The sequence below is a fragment of the Scyliorhinus torazame genome, chromosome 2 (assembly GCF_047496885.1).
Source record: "Scyliorhinus torazame isolate Kashiwa2021f chromosome 2, sScyTor2.1, whole genome shotgun sequence".
Lineage (NCBI taxonomy): Eukaryota > Metazoa > Chordata > Chondrichthyes > Carcharhiniformes > Scyliorhinidae > Scyliorhinus > Scyliorhinus torazame.
The window spans coordinates 189,770,833-189,795,035 of NC_092708.1; the positions used below are offsets into that span (position 1 = coordinate 189,770,833).

Consider the following 24,203-nt stretch of genomic DNA (forward strand, 5'->3'; position numbering starts at 1 on the left):
CAGTCGCGATGGAACAGGTGGGGAGAGTAGACCCATGGAGGTTTGGACGGCCAAGAACGACGGAGTTTTCTTTCTTCTCCCATGTCCACAAGGTATACTCCCGCATCGACATTTTTGTTCCGAGCCGGGCTCTACCACCGGAGGGGTGGCGGATACTGAGTACTCGGCAATCGCAGCATCGGATCATGCCCCACATTGGATGGATCTACGGGTTAGTTTGGAGGGAGGACAACGTCCGCTGTGGAGACTGGATGTGGGATTGTTAGCGGACGAAGCGGTCTGTGGGCGGGTTAACAAGTCCATCCAGAACTACCTGGAAACAAATGATACGGGGGAGGTCTCTGCAGCAACGGTCTGGGAAGCTTTGAAGGCAGTGGTCAGAGGGGAATTAATCTTGATACGGGCCCACAGAGAAAAGGTGGAACGAGCTGAGAGGGATAGGTTAGTTGAAGAGATACTCCAGGTTGACAGGAGATACTCGGAGGCCCCGGACGGGGGCTACTGAGGGAGCGGTGGAGGGTAAAGGCGGAGTTTGGGCTGTTGACTACAGGGAAGGCGGTGGAACAGCTGAGGGGGGCGATCTATAAGTATGGGGAAAAGGCAAGCAGAATGTTAGCGCACCAGCTCAGAAAAAGGGAGGCGGCCAGGGAGATAGGGAGAGTAAAGAGTAGAGGTGGGATCACGGTCCTGGACCCAGCGGGAGTGAATGAGATGCTTAAGGACTTCAAAAGTAAATTATACGAGTCGGAATCCCTGGCTGGGGTGGAGGGGATGAGGCAGTTCTTAGGTCAGTTGAGGTTCCCGAGGGTGGATCTGGATCTGGTGGAAGGGCTGGGAGTCCCAATTGAAATTGAGGAAATAATGGAGGGGTTGGAGGGGCAGGATCCTTCCTGATATGAACTGGATCGAGCTCATCGGTCGTGGAGGCCTGTACCAAAGGCGAGTGAGCCGCCAAAGGCAGTGACTCTGTGCTTCCGTAGGTACAGTGTGAAGGAAAAGGTCCTGAGCTGGGCCAAGCAGAAGCGGGTGGTGCAGTGGGCTGGAGCTGGTATACGTGTATACCAGGACTTTACGGTGGAGCTGGCGAGGAGGCGGGCTGATGATGGCTAAGGTGAAGAGGGCACTGTACATTAGCAAGGTGCAGTGCGGCATTGTATATCCAGCGAAGCTGAGGGTGACTTATAAGCTCAGGGACTTTTATTTTGGAACGGCGGAAGCAGCGGAGGAGTTTGCGAAGGCAGAAGGACTGTGGCAGAACTGACAAATTGAGGAATGGTCATGTGCCGATGTAACCTCATGACTGTATTTTCTTCTTTTTTGTATCGCTGCGTGCAGGTGTATGGGCTAAAGGAGCCAATGTTGTATATATTTGGACAAGGGAAGTGATGGGACTTTCACTCGAAATGAGGGCTCTTTGGGGTGTAGGTGGATAATCGGGGTTTGTGTGCTAAAAGGGATTTCTGGGCTTTCCTGGGGCCGGGCAAGGGGGAAAGGGACCCGGGCGGGGGCCGCCACACTGGCCGGTTTAAGCTGGCCAGTGAACGGGAGTGAGGTGGGGGGAGAGGCTGCGGCCATCGGAGCCTGACAGAACAGGGTCCGAGTGGTCTAGCTGGGGTGGAAAGTTGGGGGGAAGGAACCGAGGTTGGGAGGAGGAGTTTTACAAGAGGCAGTGGATGGGAGGAACTGGAGACTGGGTGGGTGGGGAGGGGGCACAACTCTTGGGTATCATGTACGGTACTCCTTCAGAGGTTGGATGGCGTTGAGTGGGGGGGGGGGGGGTGGGGGGAGAGCGGACTCTATAGGTAAATGGTGACCATGGGTGGTCCCGGACTCCTTTTTCTTTTTCTCTGTTTTTTTGTTGCCACCGTGGGAGGGTTTGTTTTATTGGATGCATATATTGACAGGTGGGCCGTTGTTTGGGGTGGTGGGAGGATGGGATCGTTGGTATTGTTAAGGGGATTGATTTTGTATTTGTTACCGTTTACTGTTTGTGGGTGGGGTGTAAATTTTGAAGGAAAATGTGAAAATGAGAATAAAAACATTAAAAAACTTGTCCAGGATGGTCTGAAACTTTGTCTTGTCCTGGCCTTCGGTGAAGTGTAAAGAGTTGAAGAGTTGGATGGTTTGATCACCCGCTGTTGAGAGGAGAAGCGCGATCTTCCTTGCATCAGGCGCACCCACGAGGTCTGAAGCTTCGATGTACAACAGAAACTTTTACTTAAATGTCTGTCAGTTGGCACTGAGATTGCCGGAGGTCCTGAGCTGGTGAGGAGCCTGAATCTTCTCCATGGTGCCGGGATACATTCGCTGGTCGGCACGGAACGAACTGAGGTAAACCACCTAGATTAAGCAGTCTCCTGGCAGCATGATGTGTTATGTACGCTGGGATAACACAGGCTGCAACTGGATGCAGCTTTGACCAAAAGATACTCCAGACCTTGAAGTTAGTTCAATCTGATTTATTGAACCAGTAGCACAGTTAGCACAGTTCTCTATGAGTTCGACTCTCTGCTAACCTAAGTGTGGTTACTCTGTCTGACTGAACCAGACTAGCTCTTAGCCACGTGCTGGAGGTGTGATACTGTACATACACCCTGACTCACTCTGTAGATGTTCATCAGTGGAGAGAGGCGGAGTGTGAGTGCCTCATGCTTTTTATAGTGAGATACCACCCCTGAGTGTCCTGCCTGCTCATTGGTCATGTCCTGTTCTCTGTGTTCATTAGCTGCCTGCCTGTGCCTATCTGTATATAATTATCTGCATGTCTGCATATCATGACAGACTCGAAGCCCCCGAGTGTAGAGACCTGGGTTAGTGACATGGCTGGGTTTCTTAGTCTCCAGAAAATGAAGTTTGCCTTAAGAGGGTCAATGGCAGCCGTTCGTCGACTTTCTCGGGGAAAATAAAATGTCAGCAGAAGCAGAATTCCAAAAAAGGGGGGGTAAAGCCAGACTGTTGTTTTATTGTTGGGGGGGGGGGGGTGATGATTGTGATGGGGTGGAAATGTTTGTTGTGCCATGTTTATGTCGCTGATATTATTATCATAAAAATTGCAAATACTCTGATAAAAAATATGTTTTTAAAAAAGGTGACGGTGCTGTCAAAGTTCCTGTTTGTTTTTCAGTATCTCCCGATCTTTGTTCCGAAAGCATTCTTTAAAAAGGTTAACATGCTGATCTTTGGGTTTGTGTGGGCAGGTAAGACCCTTCTGGTCAAGAGGGCTTTTCTGGAGTTGGGGGGGGGGGGGGGGGGTGGGGGAGGCTGGCGTTGCCGAATATAATAAACTACTACTGGGCGGCAAACATCACCATGGTTAGGAAATGGGCAGTGGGGGAGGGGTCAGCATGAGGGCGGATGGAGGCTACTTCTTGTCAGGGAACAAGCTTAAGGGCATTGTTGAGGTGCCACTGCCGTTCCCACCGGCCAGATACTCCGTGAACCCAATAGTGGTGTCGGTTTTCAGGGTCATGGAGCAGTGGAGGCAGCATTTGGGACTGGAGGGTGACTTGGTGTGAACACCGATTTGTGACAACCATAGATTTTGCACCAGGGGGGCTGGATCTGAAGTTTCGGGGGTGGTGGAAGGCAGGGATTGAACGATTCGGAGAGCTGCTTATAGGGGGCAACTTTTGGAAGTTGGAGGACCTGGGGGAAGAGTATGAGTTGCCCAGGGGGAATAGTTTCAGGTACCTGCAGGTTTGGGGTTTTGTGAAGGGAGAGGTGTAGTCTTTTCCAGGGTTACCGCCCTTGGGGTTGCAAGGTAAGGTACTGTCGAAGGATGAGATCGGGGAGGGAAAGTTCTCTGAGGTCTAAAAGGAGCAAATGGATTGGGAGGGGGCTGCGTAGGGGGATATAAAGCTTAAGTGGGAGGAGGTGCTGGAAGGGGAGATGGAGGCCGGGACATGGGCTGAGGACCTGCAGAGGGTGAATGCGTCCTCATCGTGTGCGAGGCTAAGCCTGATTCAGTTTAAAGTAATTCATAGAGAACATATGACGGTAGCATGGATGAGTAGGTTTTTTGAGGGGGTAGAGGATAGGTGTGGGCAATGCACGGGGAGGCCCACAAATCATGTCCACATGTTCTGGGCATGTGGGTTTCCTCCGGGTGTTCCACAGTCCAAAGATGTGCAGGTTGGATGGATTGGCCATGATAAATTTCCTCTTAGTGTCCAAAAGTTTAATTGGGGCTGCAGGGTTATAGGGATAGGGTGGGGGAGTGGGTCTAGGCAGGGAGCTCTTTCAGAGAGTTGGTGCAGACTCTGTAGTGTTCTTGTCAGATGGCCTGATTTATGTTACAAGAACACTTGTAACTAAAGCTATAAATGATTTATTAACATTAACTGTGGGTCAAATATATATAAAACAACAGGTGAACATGCACAAGCAACCTCTCTCCCAGCTCCCTAATCAGTCTGAGGTCACCTGACTATAATAATCACTTATGTACTAACGAGATTCCTAGTGGTCAGGCGGTGAATTACAACACAACCATGATATCACTTCATCCCCTTTGCTTTGAAGGAATAAATTAATGCATTATCATCAGTATATTTACATGTAATATCATTAACCTGTGAGTCTAACAGTATTAATTTTTTCTTTAAAATTTTTACAACTGGCATACATATACAAGAACAGCAAGCATAGTCTGTACAAATCGTCCAAATCTGCAAATTGAGTCGATCAGGTTTTCTTCTGGCTCTAGTTGATCTTCTCAAAGTTTGACGATGCTGCTCAGAACTTGTAGATTCAATGTTCTCCCTGACATTCTCATGCTCAGGAACTGCTGAACTATCTGACACTGCAGCTTGTGTTGATTCTGACGTAGATTCGCCATCCAGCACGTTGTTGTGAAAGTCTTCTCTGGTTTTCCAGAGTGCGCGACGATTTCTTCTTAAAACCGACCCATCCTCTGTCTGTACATTGAAGGAACGAGGTGCTAATTCTTCAAGTACAATGGCTTTTCTTGACCAATTGCCTGAATCTTCTATTCTCACTATGTCATCACTACCCAGAGATGGTAAAGTTCTACACACTCTGTCATAGAACTGCTTTTGTTTTGCTTTAATGTTTTGCATTTCCTGCAGTACCATTGCATTCTCCTCCTCATTTTCCAAGTATGGAAGTGTGGTACACAACCTTCGATTCATGCGTAACCCTGCTGGCGATCTACCATGTGACAATGGTAAAGCTTTGTAATGTGATTTCGCAAGGTATGGATCAGATTGGCTGTCCATTGCTTTCTGTAACAATTGTTTTACAATATGTTCACTTTTTCGTTAAGATCTTTGGGATCTACGCCTATACGAGCATCACCGATTTTTTTTGTTTCGCACATACCATGGAATTTACCCCATTGGTCGGTTCTTTTATCTTCTTGAAAACTTGTGGTTTCGGATCTGTTATGGGTGGTAGCGTAGAAATTAGATTGACATGCAGATCTATACCTTCGGCAAATTTACTACTAATAGTTAGTATTAGTGCTTTAGATAATGCATATTCTTTAAATTGTAGGTCGTTGGAGAATGGTAGTGCACTAAAATCAGTGAACACATCGCTGAATTTGCAGATAATGCTCTCAGAATCATTGGAGTATTGATCCAACCCGTTGTGGATGCTATATACCAACTGCACTAGACCTAATTCTTCACAGGACTGATCACCTAATAATGAATCCAAACCCTCGGATCCAATACAAAATGGGACGGAATAAACTATGTTCTTCGCCACCACACTCAGGCCACAAGCACCATAACATTTAATGCTTGAACTATATTATAATCTCTCAGAGATATTTTGTGATTTCTTCTAATTGGCTGAATTTTTAGATTTTAAAAATCAATCATGCTGATTAAATTGGATTTGACCCCAGTGTCTAACTTCAATTGGACCACTGTACCGTTCACTTTAAGTGGTAGCAGCCATTTGTCCTCATCAACCACATTTATTTTAAATGGAGTATCAGTTTCTTCTCTTATTACTCCAACAAACAATGATGTTTCATCATTGGAGACGTGTCTTCCACTGTGCTGACTGATCTGGGGTTGAGCTTTGTGTAACGATTCTGAGCAAAGTGATTTTTCCTTTGCATCTGGAACAAAACTTGTCAAACACTGGACACAGACTTAATTTAACCTTTGACCACATCTTTTACAGAAATACTTCATCCTGGTGTGCGAGGAGCTGCAGGAACGTTCCTGCCTTTTTTTTTAAGTTTCCCGCCTTTTTGGAAAAAAAGCAGCAACCGGAGTGATTTCCTCCAAGACGCGCTGCCATTACTGAGAAACATTTTAGAATTATGTGCTGCTCGGCATGGTAGCACAGTGGTTAGCACTGTTGCTTCACAGCTCCAGGGTCCCAGGTTCGATTCCCGGCTTGGGGTCACTGTCTGTGTGGAGTCTGCCCGTTCTCCCTGTGTCTGTGTGGGTTTCCTCCGGGTGCTCCGGTTTCCTCCCACAAGTCCCAAAAGACGTGATGTTAGGTAATTTGGACATTCTGAATTCTCCCTCAGTGTACCCGAACAGGCACCGGAATGCGGCGACTCGGGGCTTTTCACAGTAACTTCATTGCAGTGTTAATGTAAGCCTACTTGTGACAATAAAGATTATTATTATGCTAGCTTGTGAGCCTGGTTAATCTTAACTGTTTGTTCCAAAGACAGCTCCGATTCCCTCAGCAACCGTTCCCTCAGCTTATCTTCATTCACACCAAACACAATCTGGTCCCGAATCATGGAAGATTCCAGTGTAGAAATATTACAGGTTTTAGCTTTTAACTTTAAATCATTGATGAAATGATCTATGAACCCGTCTGTCTTCTGTAAATGTGATTTAAACACATAGTGTTCATAAATTTCATTCTTTCTGGGGGTGCAATGTTCATCAAATCTTCAAATTACTTCATTAACATTTTTACTATCTTCATCGTTTGCAAATTTAAACGTATTAAACACAGCAATTGCTTGGGGCCCTGCTGCTGTTAGGAGTATCGCTACCTTACGCAAATCTGATTGATCTCCTAAATTTACTGCAGTAAGAAACAGATTAAATTGCTGTTTAAACACACGCCATTGCTGTCCACATTACTATGAAATCTGAGACTCCTCCAATTCCTTCCAGTGGCTTCAACGACTCCATGTTGTTAATTCTTGCATCCTGCAACATTTTCAAACCTCTGTGGACCTCGTGGCAGACTTGTTTTTTTCTCTCTTAATGTTTAATACCATCCAACCCTGGTACCATGTAATGTTCTTGTCGGGTGGCCTGATTTGTATTGCAACAACACTTTTAGCTAAAGCTATAAATGATTTATCAACATTAACTGTGGGTTAACTATATACAAAACAACAGATGAATAACAGTATGAACGTGTACAAGCAACCTCTCTCTTCCAGCTCCCCAGTCAGTCTGAAGTCACTTGTATTCACTATATTCCTAGTGGTCAGTCGGTGAATTACAACACAACCATGATATCACTACAGACTCGAATGGCTTCCTTCTGCACTGTAGGGATTCTATCTTGTGGAGACTGCACCGGGCACTTTTGGTGCTTTTTCAGCAGCAGATGTCAGAGTGACAGCCGAGTCGCTGAATTTGGGATGAATTTCCCATGTGTCATCAGTTCAGGAAAAACTTCAATTCAATCATATTTCGTGGGCTAGGCACCCCCTTAATGGACTTGACCTTGTCCTCCATGGGGTGTAGGTCTTTCTTGTCCATCCAGTACCACAATAAGATAATTTACTCACTGCACTGGCCATTTTATCCCGAGGTTTTCTAATCGCTCAAGTTCAGTTTCTACCTTCTCGAGCAATATTTTGGCATGGCATTGGGGTCGATGTAGATTCTGGCCCTGGCTCCTTTAATTTTACTGAGGCCCCCTTGGAAAATGTCTGGGTATTAACTAATAAACTCCAATCCCCAATTAAAACATTTCCTGCCAGTCCAGTCGGATTCTCTGGAGTCAATCCCTGCCCAGGCGGCTCGGTCCTGTTCCTCGCACGATCATGAATGGAAATGGACCGACTGTTGTCTGTAGGTTACCGGGGTCATGGTGGCCACCATAATTCGCAAAGATCCCCCCTATACGTGGCTAGTCTGGCTCTGGTATCCCTTAGGTTTAAGAGCAGAATACCTTTTTGGATGCGATTGAATGTTTGTTCATCAATGACGGAGACAGTGACCCTCCGTATCTACCTCCAACTCTAAGAAATGGCCATCCACGCAGCACTTCTGCAGCACTTACAACAGTCCAGCGGCTGACATGGACATTACTCGGGACTAGTTTCCCTGGTATATTTGGGGTTGTCATGTTGTTTTTTAGACCACCAGGGTGTCCCTATCGGATTTTGGGTCGGTAATGGGCAAAGCACATCTGGAATGCAGGTCTCTCGATGCGAATCCCCTCCCATCAACCTGAGGACATTTGAAGTTCCTGAGCCCGCAATTTCAGCATTCTCCAGGGACAAGGCTATCTCAAAGGCCTTTTTCAGGTCCAGATTGGTTCTGCCAGTAATTTCTTTTGAGTTGCGATGTTGTCAATTCCACACACCAACCTATCACGTAGCATCTCAGTCAGAGGTGGGCCCAATTGGCAGTATTCTGCCAATTTGTGTAACCTAGGAAGGAATTTCCTCCCATCTCAGCTGCGACCATCTGTCGATGCAACAATTATTTTGAATGTGAGGTTGAGCAGTTGTAATAATTGGACATGGAATTACTGAACACAGATATTTCTGTGGGGAGAGGGGGGGAGGGGATGTGTGTTTGACTCAAGGTGTGATTCTATTCTCAGAAGGGGAAGCCGTTCACCCTCGCAGTGGATATTGGATGTGGTTCGGGTCAGAGCACCAGGGGATTGGCTCCTTACTTTGAAAAAGTGGTCGGAATTGATATGAGTGAAGCTCAGATTGAAGAAGCCAAGAAGGTGGATGGGCCTGATAACATCTCTTACAGGTAACCATAGCGATCTCGGGGCTTTGCAGCGACTACAAAAACTGAAGGGACAGCCTTGTTGAAAATGATCCAATTTAGTTCAGGAAGATTGATCACATTCAGACTGATCGAGACCAATAAAGTTCATGCTGATCGGAATTCTCGATGGGATTTAATAAAACTACCTGAGTGACAACAGGAAATATGGATCTGGGATGCAGATACAAGGAGGTTTCATTAGGAATGTTGAAAAAGGATTTGGATGTGATTATGGGTCATTGACTCAAAATATCCAGTCAAAGTGGTGCCATTGTCAACATTCACGCCCTGTGCTTTATATTGAGGTGATCTGATTATAGATTCAAGGTCCACTCTCGCACAATAATTTTATAAACCTCAGTCAGTTCATCCCAGGCTCTATACATGTCTAGAGGTCTTGTGGTGCAATGGGTAGCACCTCTGTCTCTGAGCCAGAAGTTCTGGGTTTGAGTCCCATCCCAGGACTTGATGACCAAAGAAGGTGCATTTATAATGGGCTAAACGGGTTGCGTGCCAACCTGTAAAATCCTTCCAAACATGCCAATGACTGGCGGTAAGAATGGGCAACACTCCTCCTGGTCAGACATGCTCGATGTGGAGTGGCGCCCCTCAAGCTATAAACCCCTAGTGACAGACCAGCGACATGTTCTAGGAATGACTAACTATGGTAACAGATGAAAGTCTGTCTTAGTGCACCACTAGGTGTGGGAGGAGAATTGGAATTGCGTAAAGTGTAGATGTTAATCTCCTGATGTTCCCAACCCCAATCCTGGGAAATGAAGATGCTTTAAACTGAGAATAAATGTTGTCACTTCTGAACCCTCTCCATTTAGAACACATTCTCATATATCCTTTTTAGGTCCAAACTGGGTGACATGTCCATATTGAAATCCATTTGCTACACTTTTCGTATTTTTTTGTTTATTGGATGTGGGTGTCACTGGCTAGGCCAGCATTTATCGTCCAGCTCTAATTGCCTTTGAGAAGGTGGTGATGAGCTGCCTTCCTGAATTGTTACAGTCCATGTGGTGTAGGTACACCCACAGTGCTGTTAGGGAGGGAATTCCAGGTTTTTGACCGAGCTGATATATTTCCAAGTCAGGGTGGTGAGTGTCTTGGAGGGGAACTTCCAGGTGGTGGGGTTCCATGTGTCTGCTGCTCTTGTCCTTCTAGATGGTGGAGGTCGTGGGTTTTGAAGGTGTTGTCTAAGGAACCTTGGTGAGTTCCTGCAGTGCATCTTGTAGATGGTACACATGGCTGCTACTGTGTGTCAGTGGTGGAGGGAGTGAATTCTTAAGGTGGTGGATGGGGTGCCAATCAAGAGGGCTGCTTTGTTCGGGAGGATCTCGAGTTTCTTGCACGTTGTTGGAGCTTCACTCAACCAGCCAAATGGATTTTGCTGATTAGTGTCACTTTGTCATTTTCTGATTCCATCTACACTATTTACAGTGACGACTGTCACGGTGTCATTGCTGAATTTGGATGTGACTCTCTTTCCCGTCATCTAAGTCATTAATAAATATAGCGTACAGTTGAGCCCTGAACACTGATCCCTGTGGAACACCATTGTTCTTGACGTCGCTTTCTGCACAATTCCCAAAGTCTCAATCTTATCTGCTATGGGAGGACAGTAAAACTGGGCCCACTATTTGAACTCTCTCAGGACCTTTGAAGAACAGAATGGACTGCTGGTGTTCAGATTGGGTATTCTGCCCTCAAAGGGCAGCTGCTGGAGCGAAGAAAGATTTGGGGAAGTAGAACTCTGATTCCTGAAGTGATCATTGGTTATAATCAATATAAACCCATCTAGCGAGGTGACTCAGTGCAGGAAGAATCGTCATGTCCAGTCACGGAGAGAGGAAAAATACTGCGGTTGCTGGAAATCTGCGAGCATCCCAGTGCTCGGCCTGGCTAGGCCAGCAATACAACGTTAATTTGTCCACTTAACGAGGCCCCAAGTGCTTTACGCCGCAAATGAAGTCTCACCAGCTGATTCTCTAGGCCTGTCCGCCAGCCCTCCGCAACCAGGTGGAGCAGCTCGCAGCCATGGCACTGAGACGCCCAGCCCCAAGGTTTGGAGACCCGGACCTGGGGAGGCTCCCAGATGCAGGGTCCAGCCCATGGGCCACCGTCTCGAGCTTCTGCAGACGCTGCTGCCGCCGTCTCTGCCATCCGGCCACCCGGCATACCAGCAGCACCACTAGGGCCTGTTCTGCGGGGTCCAAAATACTGTCTATACCCATTCAATATCTGTACGGCATTGGGAGAGGGTGTTAGACTGACAAACAGCGGGGGCTCCCAACCCGGGACCCTCCATACCCCCATTGATCTCCCCCCCCCCCACCCCATCTCCCCCTACCCCGCTCTCCCCCACATCCAGCATGTCCTGCCCACACACCCCCGGCTGCAGATGGCCGCCCTTCACCCGACCCCAGACCCGGACACCCCCACATAGCGTTACCTGGATCGGCAGCTGGTCCCCTCCCGCTCTGGTCCTCCTCCACATCCTTCCCGTTGGAAGAGGCCTGGCGTGCATCCTCCTCCAGCATGTCACCCCTCTGCTATGCGATGTTGTGGAGGGCGCAGCAAGCCACTACGATGTGGCTCCTAGCGCTATACTGGAGGGCCTTTCCAGAGCTCCCCACACACCTGAACCACATCTTCAGGAGGCTGAAACACCGCTCAATCACGCACCTGGTCGCGAATAGACATCGTTGTAGCAGGTCTTTGCGTCAGTCCATGGCCACCGGAAAGTCGCCACCAGCCACGGCTGCAGCGGATAATCCATTCCCAGGAGTCAACCCCCAGCCAGGGGTGCACCTCGCAGGGCAGCAACCATTGAGTGCGCCAGGAAGAAGGCGCTGTGCATACTGGCTGCATATTGGACACAGATGTACATGATGCGCAGCTCATGGTCACACACCAGTTTCATGTTCATCGAGTGGGACCCCATTCAGTTTGTAAATCCTGACCTGTAAGTTTCTTGTACTCGTCGGGGGACATGCATAACCCCTGGACCCGGGGCATCTCGCCGATGGTGGCGAACCCCGCTGCTCGGGTATCCTGGTGGGCACATTGAAATTGATGTATTGAGACGCTTGGCATATAGGGCACCTGTGAGGACACGGATGCTCTTGTGCACCGAGATCTATGAGATTCCAGACAGGTCCCCACTCGGCGCCTGGAAGGAGCCCATGGCGTAAATGTTCAGGGCAATTGTCACCTTGACGGCCACTGGGTGCGGTTTCCTCCCCCATTTCCCCACGGTGCCAGGTGTGCTATGATCTGGCAGATGTGTCGCACCGTCTCCCTGCTCTGCGGGAGTCTTCGATGGCAAGCCCGGTCTGGCAGGTATTCGAATAACAGGCGCTGCCAATACACACAAGGCTTCATTACCCCTTTTCACCACCCTCTCCTCAACCTGTTGCCCAGCTGGTCTCATCCTCACCAGCTGCCTCCTGTTCTTCTGGGGCAGGCTCCACTGCTGCAGAGTCCTCCTCGAGCAGCTCCAGCTCGTACAGCCTCAGGGCACTGCCCAGAGCTGCAACGACTATGAAGGTTTTCACCATTCTTGGTTGAATTCTGAAGTCCATTGTCTGCAGTTGGTGAAAGTCAGACATGTTAGCATGGTGTCCCCCCCCCCCCTTGCCCAACCAGATCCACTGGGCTAACCCAGTGTGCATTGCAGACCCTGCCCCTGCATGTCCCCGTCCCTCTCCCAGATCCACTCCCACCCCGGCTGTTCCCCCAGCACTCTGCCCTCTGCACCCCTGGCCCAGTCGGTGCCTGACACCGTGGGCCCTCTGGCCCTGGCGCCAGTCCCTGCTGCCAGGGATACCGGTGGCTGGCGCTACCCATACCAGTGGTATGCTCCATGTGCCACCTCCGGAACCCTCCTGCAGAGGCTACTGTGACCGATGCCTGTCGCCAGGTGTCGGCCAGTTGGGGGTGAGTTGGTGGGGTGGAGGGTGGGGGGGGGGGTGAGTGGGGTTGATGGGGTTGTGGGTGGAGGCAAGGGGTGGTGGGATGGGTGCACCTATATGGCCGGTGGCACTCTGCACAACGAATGGCATGATGGGCGGTCAGTGGGGTGTGTAGCAAGATGGATGCCTTGTATGCAAGTCATGCTTGGACGCCCCGGTCCCGTGGGAGGGTCACCACGATCCCACGCCCCACCCCCTGGTCACCCCTCATCGTCCCCCGCTGCCCCCCCCGGGCCTGGCAGATGCCCCAACCCACAGCCAGCCCCGCCAGCGGCAGAATCGGCAGCCCGTGCCTCTGCATGTCCTCCCTCCTCTCTCCACCTCATCGGCTGTCCGGAATTCCTTCCAGTGGAGGCCGAGCATCGTGGAGGCCCCGGAGAGTGCCGGGTCAGGCCCCGGAGAGTGCCGGGTCAGGCCCCGGAGAGTGCCGGGTCAGGCCCTGGAGAGTGCCGGGTCAGGCCCTGGAGAGTGCCGGGTCAGGCTCCGGAGAGTGCCGGGTAGGCCCCGGAGAGTGCCGGGTAGGCCCCGGAGAGTGCCGGGTCAGGCCCCGGAGAGTGCCGGGTCAGGCTCCGGAGAGTGCCGGGTCAGGCTCCGGAGAGTGCCGGGTAGGCCCCGGAGAGTGCCGGGTCAGGCCCCGGAGAGTGCCGGGTCAGGCTCCGGAGAGTGCCGGGTAGGCCCCGGAGAGTGCCGGGTCAGGCCCTGGAGAGTGCCGGGTCAGGCTCCGGAGAGTGCCGGGTCAGGCTCCGGAGAGTGCCGGGTAGGCCCCGGAGAGTGCCGGGTCAGGCCCCGGAGAGTGCCGGGTCAGGCTCCGGAGAGTGCCGGGGAGGCCCCGGAGAGTGCCGGGTCAGGCTCCGGAGAGTGCCGGGGAGGCCCCGGAGAGTGCCGGGTCAGGCTCCGGAGAGTGCCGGGTAGGCCCCGGAGAGTGCCGGGTCAGGCCCCGGAGAGTGCCGGGTCAGGCTCCGGAGAGTGCCGGGGAGGCCCCGGAGAGTGCCGGGTCAGGCCCTGGAGGAGAGTGCCGGGTCAGGCTCCGGAGAGTGCCGGGGAGGCCCCGGAGAGTGCCGGGTCAGGCTCCGGAGAGTGCCGGGTCAGGCCCCGGAGAGTGCCGGGTCAGACCCCGGAGAGTGCCGGGTCAGGCTCAGGAGAGTGCCGGGTCAGGCTCCGGAGAGTGCCGGGTCAGGCTCCAGAGAGTGCCGGGTCAGGCCCCGGAGAGTGCCGGGTCAGGCTCCGGAGAGTGCCGGGGAGGCCCCGGAGAGTGCCGGGTCAGGCTCCAGAGAGTGCCGGGTCAGGCCCCGGAGAGTGCCGGGTCAGGCTCCGGAGAGTGCCGGGGAGGCCCCGGAGAGTGCCGGGTCAGGCCCCGGAGAGTGCCGGGGAGGCCCCGGAGAGTGCCGGGTCAGGCCCTGGAGGAGAGTGCCGGGTCAGGCTCCAGAGAGTGCCGGGTCAGGCCCCGGAGAGTGCCGGGGAGGCCCCGGAGAGTGCCGGGGAGGCCCCGGAGAGTGCCGGGTCAGGCCCTGGAGGAGAGTGCCGGGTCAGGCTCCGGAGAGTGCCGGGTCAGGCTCCGGAGAGTGCCGGGTCAGGCCCCGGAGAGTGCCGGGTCAGACCCCGGAGAGTGCCGGGTCAGGCTCAGGAGAGTGTCGGGTCAGGCTCCGGAGAGTGCCGGGTCAGGCTCCAGAGAGTGCCGGGTCAGGCCCCGGAGAGTGCCGGGTCAGGCTCCGGAGAGTGCCGGGGAGGCCCCGGAGAGTGCCGGGTCAGGCTCCAGAGAGTGCCGGGTCAGGCCCCGGAGAGTGCCGGGTCAGGCTCCGGAGAGTGCCGGGGAGGCCCCGGAGAGTGCCGGGTCAGGCCCCGGAGAGTGCCGGGGAGGCCCCGGAGAGTGCCGGGTCAGGCCCTGGAGGAGAGTGCCGGGTCAGGCTCCAGAGAGTGCCGGGTCAGGCCCCGGAGAGTGCTGGGGAGGCCCCGGAGAGTGCCGGGTCAGGCTCCAGAGAGTGCCGGGTCAGGCCCCGGAGAGTGCCGGGTCAGGCCCCGGAGAGTGCCGGGTCAGGCCCCGGAGAGTGCCGGGGAGGCTCCGGAGAGTGCCGGGGAGGCCCCGGAGAGTGCCGGGTCAGGCCCCGGAGAGTGCCGGGGAGGCCCCGGAGAGTGCCGGGTCAGGCTCCGGAGAGTGCCGGGGAGGCCCCGGAGAGTGCCGGGTCAGGCCCCGGAGAGTGCCGGGTCAGGCCTCGGAGAGTGCCGGGGAGGCCCCGGAGAGTGCCGGGTCAGGCTCCGGAGAGTGCCGGGTCAGGCCCCGGAGAGTGCCGGGTCAGGCTCCGGAGAGTGCCGGGGAGGCCCCGGAGAGTGCCGGGTCAGGCTCCGGAGAGTGCCGGGGTGGCCCCGGAGAGTGCCGGGTCAGGCTCCAGAGAGTGCCGGCTCAGGTCCCGGAGAGTGCCGGGTCAGGCTCCGGAGAGTGCCGGGTCAGGCTCCGGAGAGTGCCGGGTCAGGCTCCGGAGAGTGCCGGGGAGGCCCCGGAGAGTGCCGGGTCAGGCTCCGGAGAGTGCCGGGGAGGCTCCGGAGAGTGCCGGGTCAGGCCCCGGAGAGTGCCGGGTCAGGCCCCGGAGAGTGCCGGGTCAGGCTCCAGAGAGTGCCGGGTCAGGCCCCGGAGAGTGCCGGGTCAGGCCCCGGAGAGTGCCGGGTCAGCCTCCAGAGAGTGCCGGGTCAGGCTCCGGAGAGTGCCGGGGAGGCCCCGGAGAGTGCCAGGTCAGGCCCCGGAGAGTGCCGGGTCAGGCTCGGAGAGTGCCGGGGAGGCCCCGGAGAGTGCCGGGTCAGGCCCTGGAGAGTGCCGGGTCAGGTCCCGGAGAGTGCCGGGGAGGCCCCGGAGAGTGCCGGGTCAGGCCCCGGAGAGTGCCGGGTCAGGCCCCGGGGAGTGCCGGGTCAGGCTCCGGAGAGTGCCGGGGAGGCCCCGGAGAGTGCCGGGTCAGGCCCTGGAGGAGAGTGCCGGGTCAGGCCCCGGAGGAGAGTGCCGGGTCAGGCCCCGGAGAGTGCCGGGTCAGGCCCCGGAGAGTGCCGGGGAGGCCCTGGAGAGTGCCGGGTCAGGCCCCGGAGAGTGCCGGGTCAGGCCCCGGGGAGTGCCGGGTCAGGCTCCGGAGAGTGCCGGGGAGGCCCCGGAGAGTGCCGGGTCAGGCCCTGGAGGAGAGTGCCGGGTCAGGCCCCGGAGGAGAGTGCCGGGTCAGGCCCCGGAGAGTGCCGGGTCAGGCCCTGTAGGAGAGTGCCGTGTCAGGCCCCGGAGAGTGCCGGGTCAGGCTCCGGAGAGAGCCGGGGAGGCCCCGGAGAGTGCCGGGTCAGGCCCTGGAGGAGAGTGCCGGGTCAGGCCCCGGAGGAGAGTGCCGGGTCAGGCTCCGGAGAGTGCCGGGGAGGCCCCGGAGAGTGCCGGGTCAGGCCCCGGAGAGTGCCGGGTCAGGCTCGGAGAGTGCCGGGGAGGCCCCGGAGAGTGCCGGGTCAGGCCCTGGAGAGTGCCGGGTCAGGTCCCGGAGAGTGCCGGGGAGGCCCCGGAGAGTGCCGGGTCAGGCCCCGGAGAGTGCCGGGTAAGGCCCCGGGGAGTGCCGGGTCAGGCTCCGGAGAGTGCCGGGGAGGCCCCGGAGAGTGCCGGGTCAGGCCCCGGAGGAGAGTGCCGTGTCAGGCCCCGGAGAGTGCCGGGTCAGGCCCCGGAGAGTGCCGGGTCAGGCCCTGGAGGAGAGTGCCGGGTCAGGCCCCGGAGAGTGCCGGGTCAGGCTCCGGAGAGTGCCAGGGAGGCCCCGGAGAGTGCCGGGTCAGGCCCTGGAGGAGAGTGCCGGGTCAGGCCCCGGAGGAGAGTGCCGGGTCAGGCCCCGGAGAGTGCCGGGGAGGCCCCGGAGAGTGCCGGGTCAGGCTCCAGAGAGTGCCGGGGAGGCCCCGGAGAGTGCCGGGTCAGGCTCCAGAGAGTGCCGGGTCAGGCTCCGGAGAGTGCCGGGGAGGCCCCGGAGAGTGCCGGGTCAGGCTCCAGAGAGTGCCGGGTCAGGCTCCGGAGAGTGCCGGGGAGGCCCCGGAGAGTGCCGGGTCAGGCCCTGGAGGAGAGTGCCGGGTCAGGCCCCGGAGAGTGCCGGGTCAGGCCCCGGAGAGTGCCGGGTCAGGCCCCGGAGAGTGCCGGGTCAGGCCCCGGAGAGTGCCGGGTCAGGCCCTGGAGGAGAGTGCCGGGTCAGGCCCCGGAGAGTGCCGGGTCAGGCCCCGGAGAGTGCCGGGTCAGGCCCTGGAGAGTGCCGGGTCAGGCTCCGGAGAGTGCCGGGGAGGCCCCGGAGAGTGCCGGGTCAGGCCCTGGAGGAGAGTGCCGGGTCAGGCTCCAGAGAGTGCCGGGTCAGGCTCCGGAGAGTGCCGGGGAGTCCCCGGAGAGTGCCGGGTCAGGCCCTGGAGGAGAGTGCCGGGTCAGGCCCCGGAGGAGAGTGCCGGGTCAGGCCCTGGAGCAGAGTGCCGGGTCAGGCCCCGGAGAGTGCCGGGTCAGGCCCTGGAGGAGAGTGCCGGGTCAGGCCCTGGAGCAGAGTGCCGGGTCAGGCCCCGGAGAGTGCCGGGTCAGGCCCTGGAGCAGAGTGCCAGGTCAGGCCCTGGAGAGTGCCGGGTCAGGCTCCGGAGGAGAGTGCCGGGTCAGGCCCCGGAGAGTGCCGGGTCAGGCTCCGGAGAGTGCCGGGTCAGGCCCCGGAGGAGAGTGCCGGGTCAGGCCCTGGAGGAGAGTGCCGGGTCAGGCCCCGGAGAGTGCCGGGTCAGGCCCTGGAGAGTGCCGGGTCAGGCCCTGGAGGAGAGTGCCGGGTCAGGCCCTGGAGAGTGCCGGGTCAGGCCCTGGAGGAGAGTGCCGGGTCAGGCCCCAGAGGAGAGTGCCGGGGAGGCCCCGGAGAGTGCCGGGTCAGGCCCTGGAGGAGAGTGCTGGGTCAGGCCCCGGAGGAGAGTGCCGGGGAGGCCCCGGAGAGTGCCGGGTCAGGCCCCGGAGGAGAGTGCTGGGTCAGGCCCCGGAGAGTGCCGGGTCAGGCTCCGGAGGAGAGTGCCGGGGAGGCCCCGGAGAGTGCCGTGTCAGGCTCCGGAGAGTGCCGGGTCAGGCTCCTGAGGAGAGTGCCGGGGAGGCCCCGGAGAGTGCCAGGTCAGGCCCTGGAGGAGAGTGCCGGGTCAGGCCCCGGAGGAGCGTGCTGGGTCAGGCCCCGGAGAGTGCCGGGTCAGGCCCTGGAGAGTGCCGGGTCAGGCCCTGGAGGAGAGTGCCGGGACAGGCTCCGGAGGAGAGTGCCGGGTCAGGCCCCGGAGAGTGCCGGGTCGGGCTCCGGAGAGTGCCGGGTCGGGCTCCGGAGGAGAGTGCCGGGGAGGCCCCGGAGAGTGCCGGGACAGGCTCCGGAGAGTGCCGGGTCGGGCTCCGGAGGAGAGTGCCGGGGAGGCCCCGGAGAGTGCCGGGTCAGGCCCCGGAGAGTGCCGGGGAGGCCCCGGAGAGTGCCGGGTCAGGCCCTGGAGAGTGCCGGGTCAGGCCCTGGAGGAGAGTGCCGGGACAGGCTCCGGAGGAGAGTGCCGGGTCAGGCCCCGGAGAGTGCCGTGTCGGGCTCCGGAGAGTGCCGGGTCGGGCTCCGGAGGAGAGTGCCGGGGAGGCCCCGGAGAGTGCCGGGTCAGGCCCCGGAGAGTGCCGGGTCGGGCTCCGGAGGAGAGTGCCGGGGAGGCCCCGGAGAGTGCCGGGTCGGGCTCCGGAGGAGAGTGCCGGGGAGGCCCCGGAGAGTGCCGGGTCAGGCCCTGGAGAGTGCCGGGGAGGCCCCGGAGAGTGCCGGGTCGGGCTCCGGAGAGTGCCGGGTCGGGCTCCGGAGGAGAGTGCCGGGTCAGGCCCCGGAGAGTGCCGGGTCAGGCTCCGGAGAGTGCCGGGTCAGGCCCCGGAGAGTGCCGGGTCAGGCTCCGGAGAGTGCCGGGTCAGGCTCCGGAGAGTGCCGGGTCAGGCCCCGGAGAGTGCCGGGTCAGGCTCCGGAGAGTGCCGGGTCAGGCCCCGGAGAGTGCCGGGTCAGGCCCCGGAGAGTGCCGGGTCAGGCCCCGGAGAGTGCCGGGTCAGGCTCCGGAGAGTGCCGGGTCGGGCTCCGGAGGAGAGTGCCGGGGAGGCCCCGGAGAGTGCCGGGGAGGCCCCGGAGAGTGAGCTGAATTCCAGACACTGGATTAACATCCGTTGTTGAAGACCTTGTGATGATGTAGTGTCGCACGATGTAGGTTTCTGGTTTGATTGCCAGGTTAATATTGCCTTCCTGAGCTGCCTGCCAATTTGCTGCTTTAACATAATTATAATAATCTTTATTGTCATAAATAGGCTTACATTAACACTGCAAAGAAGTTACTGTGAAAATCCCCTAGTCGCTACACTCCGGTGCCTGTTCGGGTACACGGAGGGAGAATTCAGAATGTCCAATTTACTCAACAAGCACGTATTTCGGGACTTGTGGGAGGAAACCGGAGCAACCGGAGGAAACCCACACAGACACAGGGAGAACGTGCAGACTCCGCACAAACAGTGACCCACGCAGCGAATCAAACCTGGGACCCTGGCGCTATGAAGCAACAGTGGTAACCACTGTGCTACCGTGCTGCCCATTTGATCAGCAGGTCACTCAGAAGAAGCTCTGGCCAGGCAGTACAACAATAAGACCATTAGACCATAAGAAATAGGAACAGGAGGAGGCCAATCAGCCCTTCGAACCTGCTGCATCATTTCATAAGATCATGGCTGATCTAACACTCTCAAAGTCCACTTTACTGCCTTCTCTCCCTAACCCTTAATTCCCCGTCTGATTAAAAACCTATCGATCTCACACTTGACAATGTTCAAGGACTCAGTCTCCACAGCTTCCTGGGGTAAAGAATTCCAAAGATTCACCGCTCTTTGAGAGAAAAACTTCTTTCTCAAATCCATCTTAAATGTGCTCCCCCTTATTCTGTGACTATGCCCTCTGCTCCTGCACTCTCCCATGAGTGGAAACATCCTCTCAACATTTACCTGTCTGACCCCCGAAGAATCTTACATGTTTAAATCATACACTGGTCCAAATTACCCTTCCTTTGCTGAAAGTTCACAGAATCCCTACAGTGCAGAAGGAGGCACCGACCCTCTGGAAGAGCACCCTATCTTGGCCCAATTCCCCGCCTTAACCCCATAACCCCATCTAACCTTTGGACCCTAAGGGTCAATTTAACATGGCCAAGCCACATAACCTCCTGAGATATTAGATGTGTCTGGTGCATCCATTCAAAATCTGCAGAGATATTGAAAAGATGTGCATGTTAGGTGGATTGGCATTCTAAATTATCCCTTAGTGCCCAGGGGGTCAACCCCTTAGGGGGATTTGGCCTAGGTGGGGTGGTCTTTTGTAGAGTTGGTGCAGACTTGATGGGCCGAATGGCCTCCTTCTCCACTGTATTGATTCTATATTTTTGTGTTTGTTGATTCACTCGACAGACAGGGTCTGGCAGAGGAGCTGGACTTCGAGGATGGTTCCGTCGACCTGATATCAGTTGGAGCAGCAGCTCATTGGTTTGACATGGAGAAGTTTATGAAGGAGGCTGAGAGGATTCTAAATCCTAGAGGCTGTGTGGCTCTGTATTGCAATGAAGTTCCCCGTATATTAGGTTATGACAACTGCCCTGAGAACCCAGCCCGGATTGTACAAGAGGTAAGTAAAATGAAAGAAAAACTTGCATGTATGTAACAACTTCCACATCCCAAAGTGCTTTGTAGCCAATGAATTGTAGTGACCAATTTCTGCACAGCAAGATCCCACTAATAGCACGGTGATAATGATCAGATAATCTGTTTTAGCGATGGATAAACATTGACCAAGCCACCATGGTGAGATCAGCAGCTCATCATGGGAAATTCCTGAGTGAACTGCATCGTCAGACAGAAACTATGTGTGACATTTCATCTGAGAAACTGTGCAACACCCCCTCCATACTGGACTAGAAATTAGAATGCCAGCTCTCAATCTTGTGTCCACGTGTCTGAAGCAGGGCGTGAGACATCTGGCTCAGAGATAAGATGGCTACTAACTGAGCCATGGGCTGACATAGGAAACATAGAGCACTCAGTAACTTCCACTCAAACTGCAAATTATTTCACTGGTTTAAAGGTGAAGGAGTGAATTGTATCTCATGCATTTATTGTACAATTAAGAATTGGGTGGTAGAATTCTCATTGACAGCAGTGGTCCAGTGGGAGTTGCTTTCACAGGAGCTGTATCCTGGGTTTCCAATGAAGGAGTTATTTTTGATAAGAGTTTACTTTGAACTTGTTTGAACACAGAGTTAATGTAATATCCATTAGGCCTATGATCCAATGTGGTCATTCTTTCTCTTGTATTTTTCATTTACAGATGTTCGCACTGTTAAAGCCCTATGAAAATAAAGAAAATAAAGCGGTTTGGACTGAATACCAGGAAATATTTGATGCAATCACTTTCCCTGACAAAGAGAGGTAAATATATAATGTACACAGGAATGTACACCAACACCCATCAACAATTAAACCACAAGTTTATTCTCTCACCTGGATCCTGAGTGGGAAATATTATTATATTTAACATTAACCCTGCAATGATATTCCGTAAGGCAGGGACTCACTTTAAATACCTGGGGGTGCAGTTTGCTCAAGATTGTGGGGGGGGAGGGGCTCCGTAGGTACAACATTTCTAGTTTGGTGGGGAGAGTGAAAGCTGATCTGGCAAGATGCAATGGTCTCCCTCTGTCACTGGCGGGTCAGGTACAGGCGGTTCCTGCACTATCGCGATTCCTGTTTATTTTTCAATGCCTGCCGATTTTCCTGCCAAAGGCATTTTTTAGAGAGATTGAAGGGATGATTACCTCGTTCATATGGGGAGGGAAGGTGACCAGAATTAAAAAGGTGCTACTGCAGAGACGAAGGCAGGCAGGGGGTTTGGGTCTTCTGAACCTGATGTATTATTACTGGGCGGCGAATGTGGAGAAGGTGCGAAGCTGGGTCAGCGGGGTTGTTTCCCAGTGGGTCAGAATGGAGGAGAGTTTGGGTAGGGGGTCGGGATTGAAGGTGCTAGCAACAGTGCCGCTCCCGACGGCCCCGGGGAGATACTCAGGGAGTTCAGTAGTAATAGCTTCATTGAGAATTTGGAGGCAGTTTCAACAGCACTTCGGGTTTGGGGCAGGGTCAAGCGAAATACCAATTCGGGTGAACCATAGATTTGAGCCTGGGAAGAGGTATGGAAATTTTCGGAGATGGGAGGAGAAAGGAACGAGGACCACTAAAAGATTTGTTTCTTGGGGGTCGTTTTGCGGGACTGAAGGAGCTGGGAGCGAAGTATGGGCTGGAGCAGGGGGAAATATTTAAATACATGCAGGTTTGAGACTTTGCCAGAAAGGAGATACAGAGCTTCCCAGTAGAGCTGCTTCCACATTGCTGGGGGAGGTGCTGACGGCAGGGGGACTGGAGAAGGGGGTAGTGTCAGCGGTTTACGGAGCTATTTTGGAGGAGGAGAAGGTGACGCTAGAAGGGATCATGGTTGGGAGAGGGTTCTGGTGTGAGGTGCTCCGGAGGGTGAACGCCTCCACCTTGTGTGCGAGGTTGGGGCTGATACAGCAGAAGGTGGTGTATAGAGCACACCTCACAAAGGCGAAGATGAGCCGGCTCTGTGAGGGGGGTGGAAGATGTGTGTGAACGTCGCGGAGGGTGGCCCCGCAAACCATGTTCATATGTTTTGGTCGTGTCCAAAGCTGGAGGATTACTGGAAGGAGGTGTTTAGGGTAATCTCTAAAGTGCTACACATGAAACTGGACCTGGGCCCCCGGGAGTCCATATTCGGGGTGTCGGACCAGCCGGGGTTGGAAACGGGTGCGGAGGCAGGTGTTGTAGCCTTCGCCTTGTTGATCGCCCGAAAGCGGATCCTGTTGGGATGGAGCGCAACCTCTCCACCCTGTGCCCTGGGGGGGCGGGGGGACCTGCTGGAATTCTTGACTCTTGAGAAGGTCAAATTTGAACTGAGGGGAACGATGGAGGGGTTCTACAATTCATGGGCGTTATTCATTATGCACTTTTGAGAATTGGATCCCGTCGAACATTAGTGGTGGGAGGGTTGGGGGGAGGGGGGCAGTGTGTGTTAATGGCGACTATGGGCGATTCCTGATTCCTTTTTGTCATTTGTTTATGTGAACATGCGGGCTAATGTCTGGGGTTTGGTGGGAGGATGGGATCATTGTTATTGATATGGGGATTGACATTACATTCGTTACTGATTATTGTTTATTGTTGGGTGTAAATTTGGGAGAAAATGTGAAAAAGGAGAATAAAAATTATTTTTAAAAAACTCTGCAATGGTGCCAATGGCACCAATGTGAAAGGTAACAGATAGTTTTCCAGGGCTGGGAGCATCACAGCATGGTCACTGCACATAAGGAGGCCATTCAGCCCATCCTGTCCCTGCAGGACAGCTCGTTCCACTCCTTCCCTGTACCCCAGCAATTGTCTTACCTTCCGGAATTCCCAATTGGTGTGAGAAAGGAGCAGTGCGGCGGCTTCCTGAGCCTGCTAAACCGGCAGGAGAGTCAAGTGTGAGGAAGTCACGCCCTTTCTTTTGCAGCACTAGCTGCCGTAAAGCGGGTAAGTTTAAAGGTCCAGTCACTCTGAGAAGCCAGGCAGAAGGTAAGTGTGAAAATATTTTAATGAGGGCCCTGGAAAGACCAGTGAAACTTAAAACAGGCAAAGAGGATGATGTGGAAATTGAGTTAGTTGGTACATTTTTGCAGAATTAAACAGAGACCAGGGGAGTTCCAAAACAATTAAAGGAGACCATGAGAGAGGAACCACACCTACCTGCAGAGACACTGGAAGTTAAAAATGCCAAAGAGAGGCCAGCAGAAGTGTAAAGGGACAAGGTAAAAATTGAGCAAGTTGAAAAGGTCAAAGCTCGACCAACATTAATAAAAGAGGTCCCTGAGGGACCTGGAGAGGCAAAGTGGGATAGGCTAGTGGTCTCTTTGGCAGACAGCTTCCTGGTAGATTGAAACAGTGATGAGGGGAGTTCCCAAACAGGCAAGCAGATAGTGAGGGAGATGCCTCACCTGGTTGAAGAGCGACAAGGGAGTACAGCAGGAGGTAAACATTTATTTGGGGGCAGTAATGTTCCAGGAGGTGTGGAAGAGGTTCGGGAGAATGCAGAGTTCCAAGATAACAGAGGGTGCAAATGAGCTAACGTTTGTTTGGTTTGATAGTTTCATTACAAATTTAAACGGGGAACAGAGAAATTCCCAT

The 24,203-nt window shown here is 54.8% G+C and overlaps 1 protein-coding gene across 1 annotated transcript in view; it reads left to right on the plus strand.

The window, feature by feature from the left end:
- LOC140394390 (putative methyltransferase DDB_G0268948) overlaps positions 1-24,203 on the plus strand; it is a 129,853-nt gene that overhangs the window by 64,350 nt on the left and 41,300 nt on the right. The window contains exons 2-4 of the mRNA XM_072481626.1: positions 8,794-8,954; positions 20,388-20,601; positions 21,301-21,401. Of these exons, the coding sequence (XP_072337727.1) occupies positions 8,794-8,954; positions 20,388-20,601; positions 21,301-21,401 (476 nt within the window). The remainder of the gene's footprint in view (positions 1-8,793; positions 8,955-20,387; positions 20,602-21,300; positions 21,402-24,203) is intronic.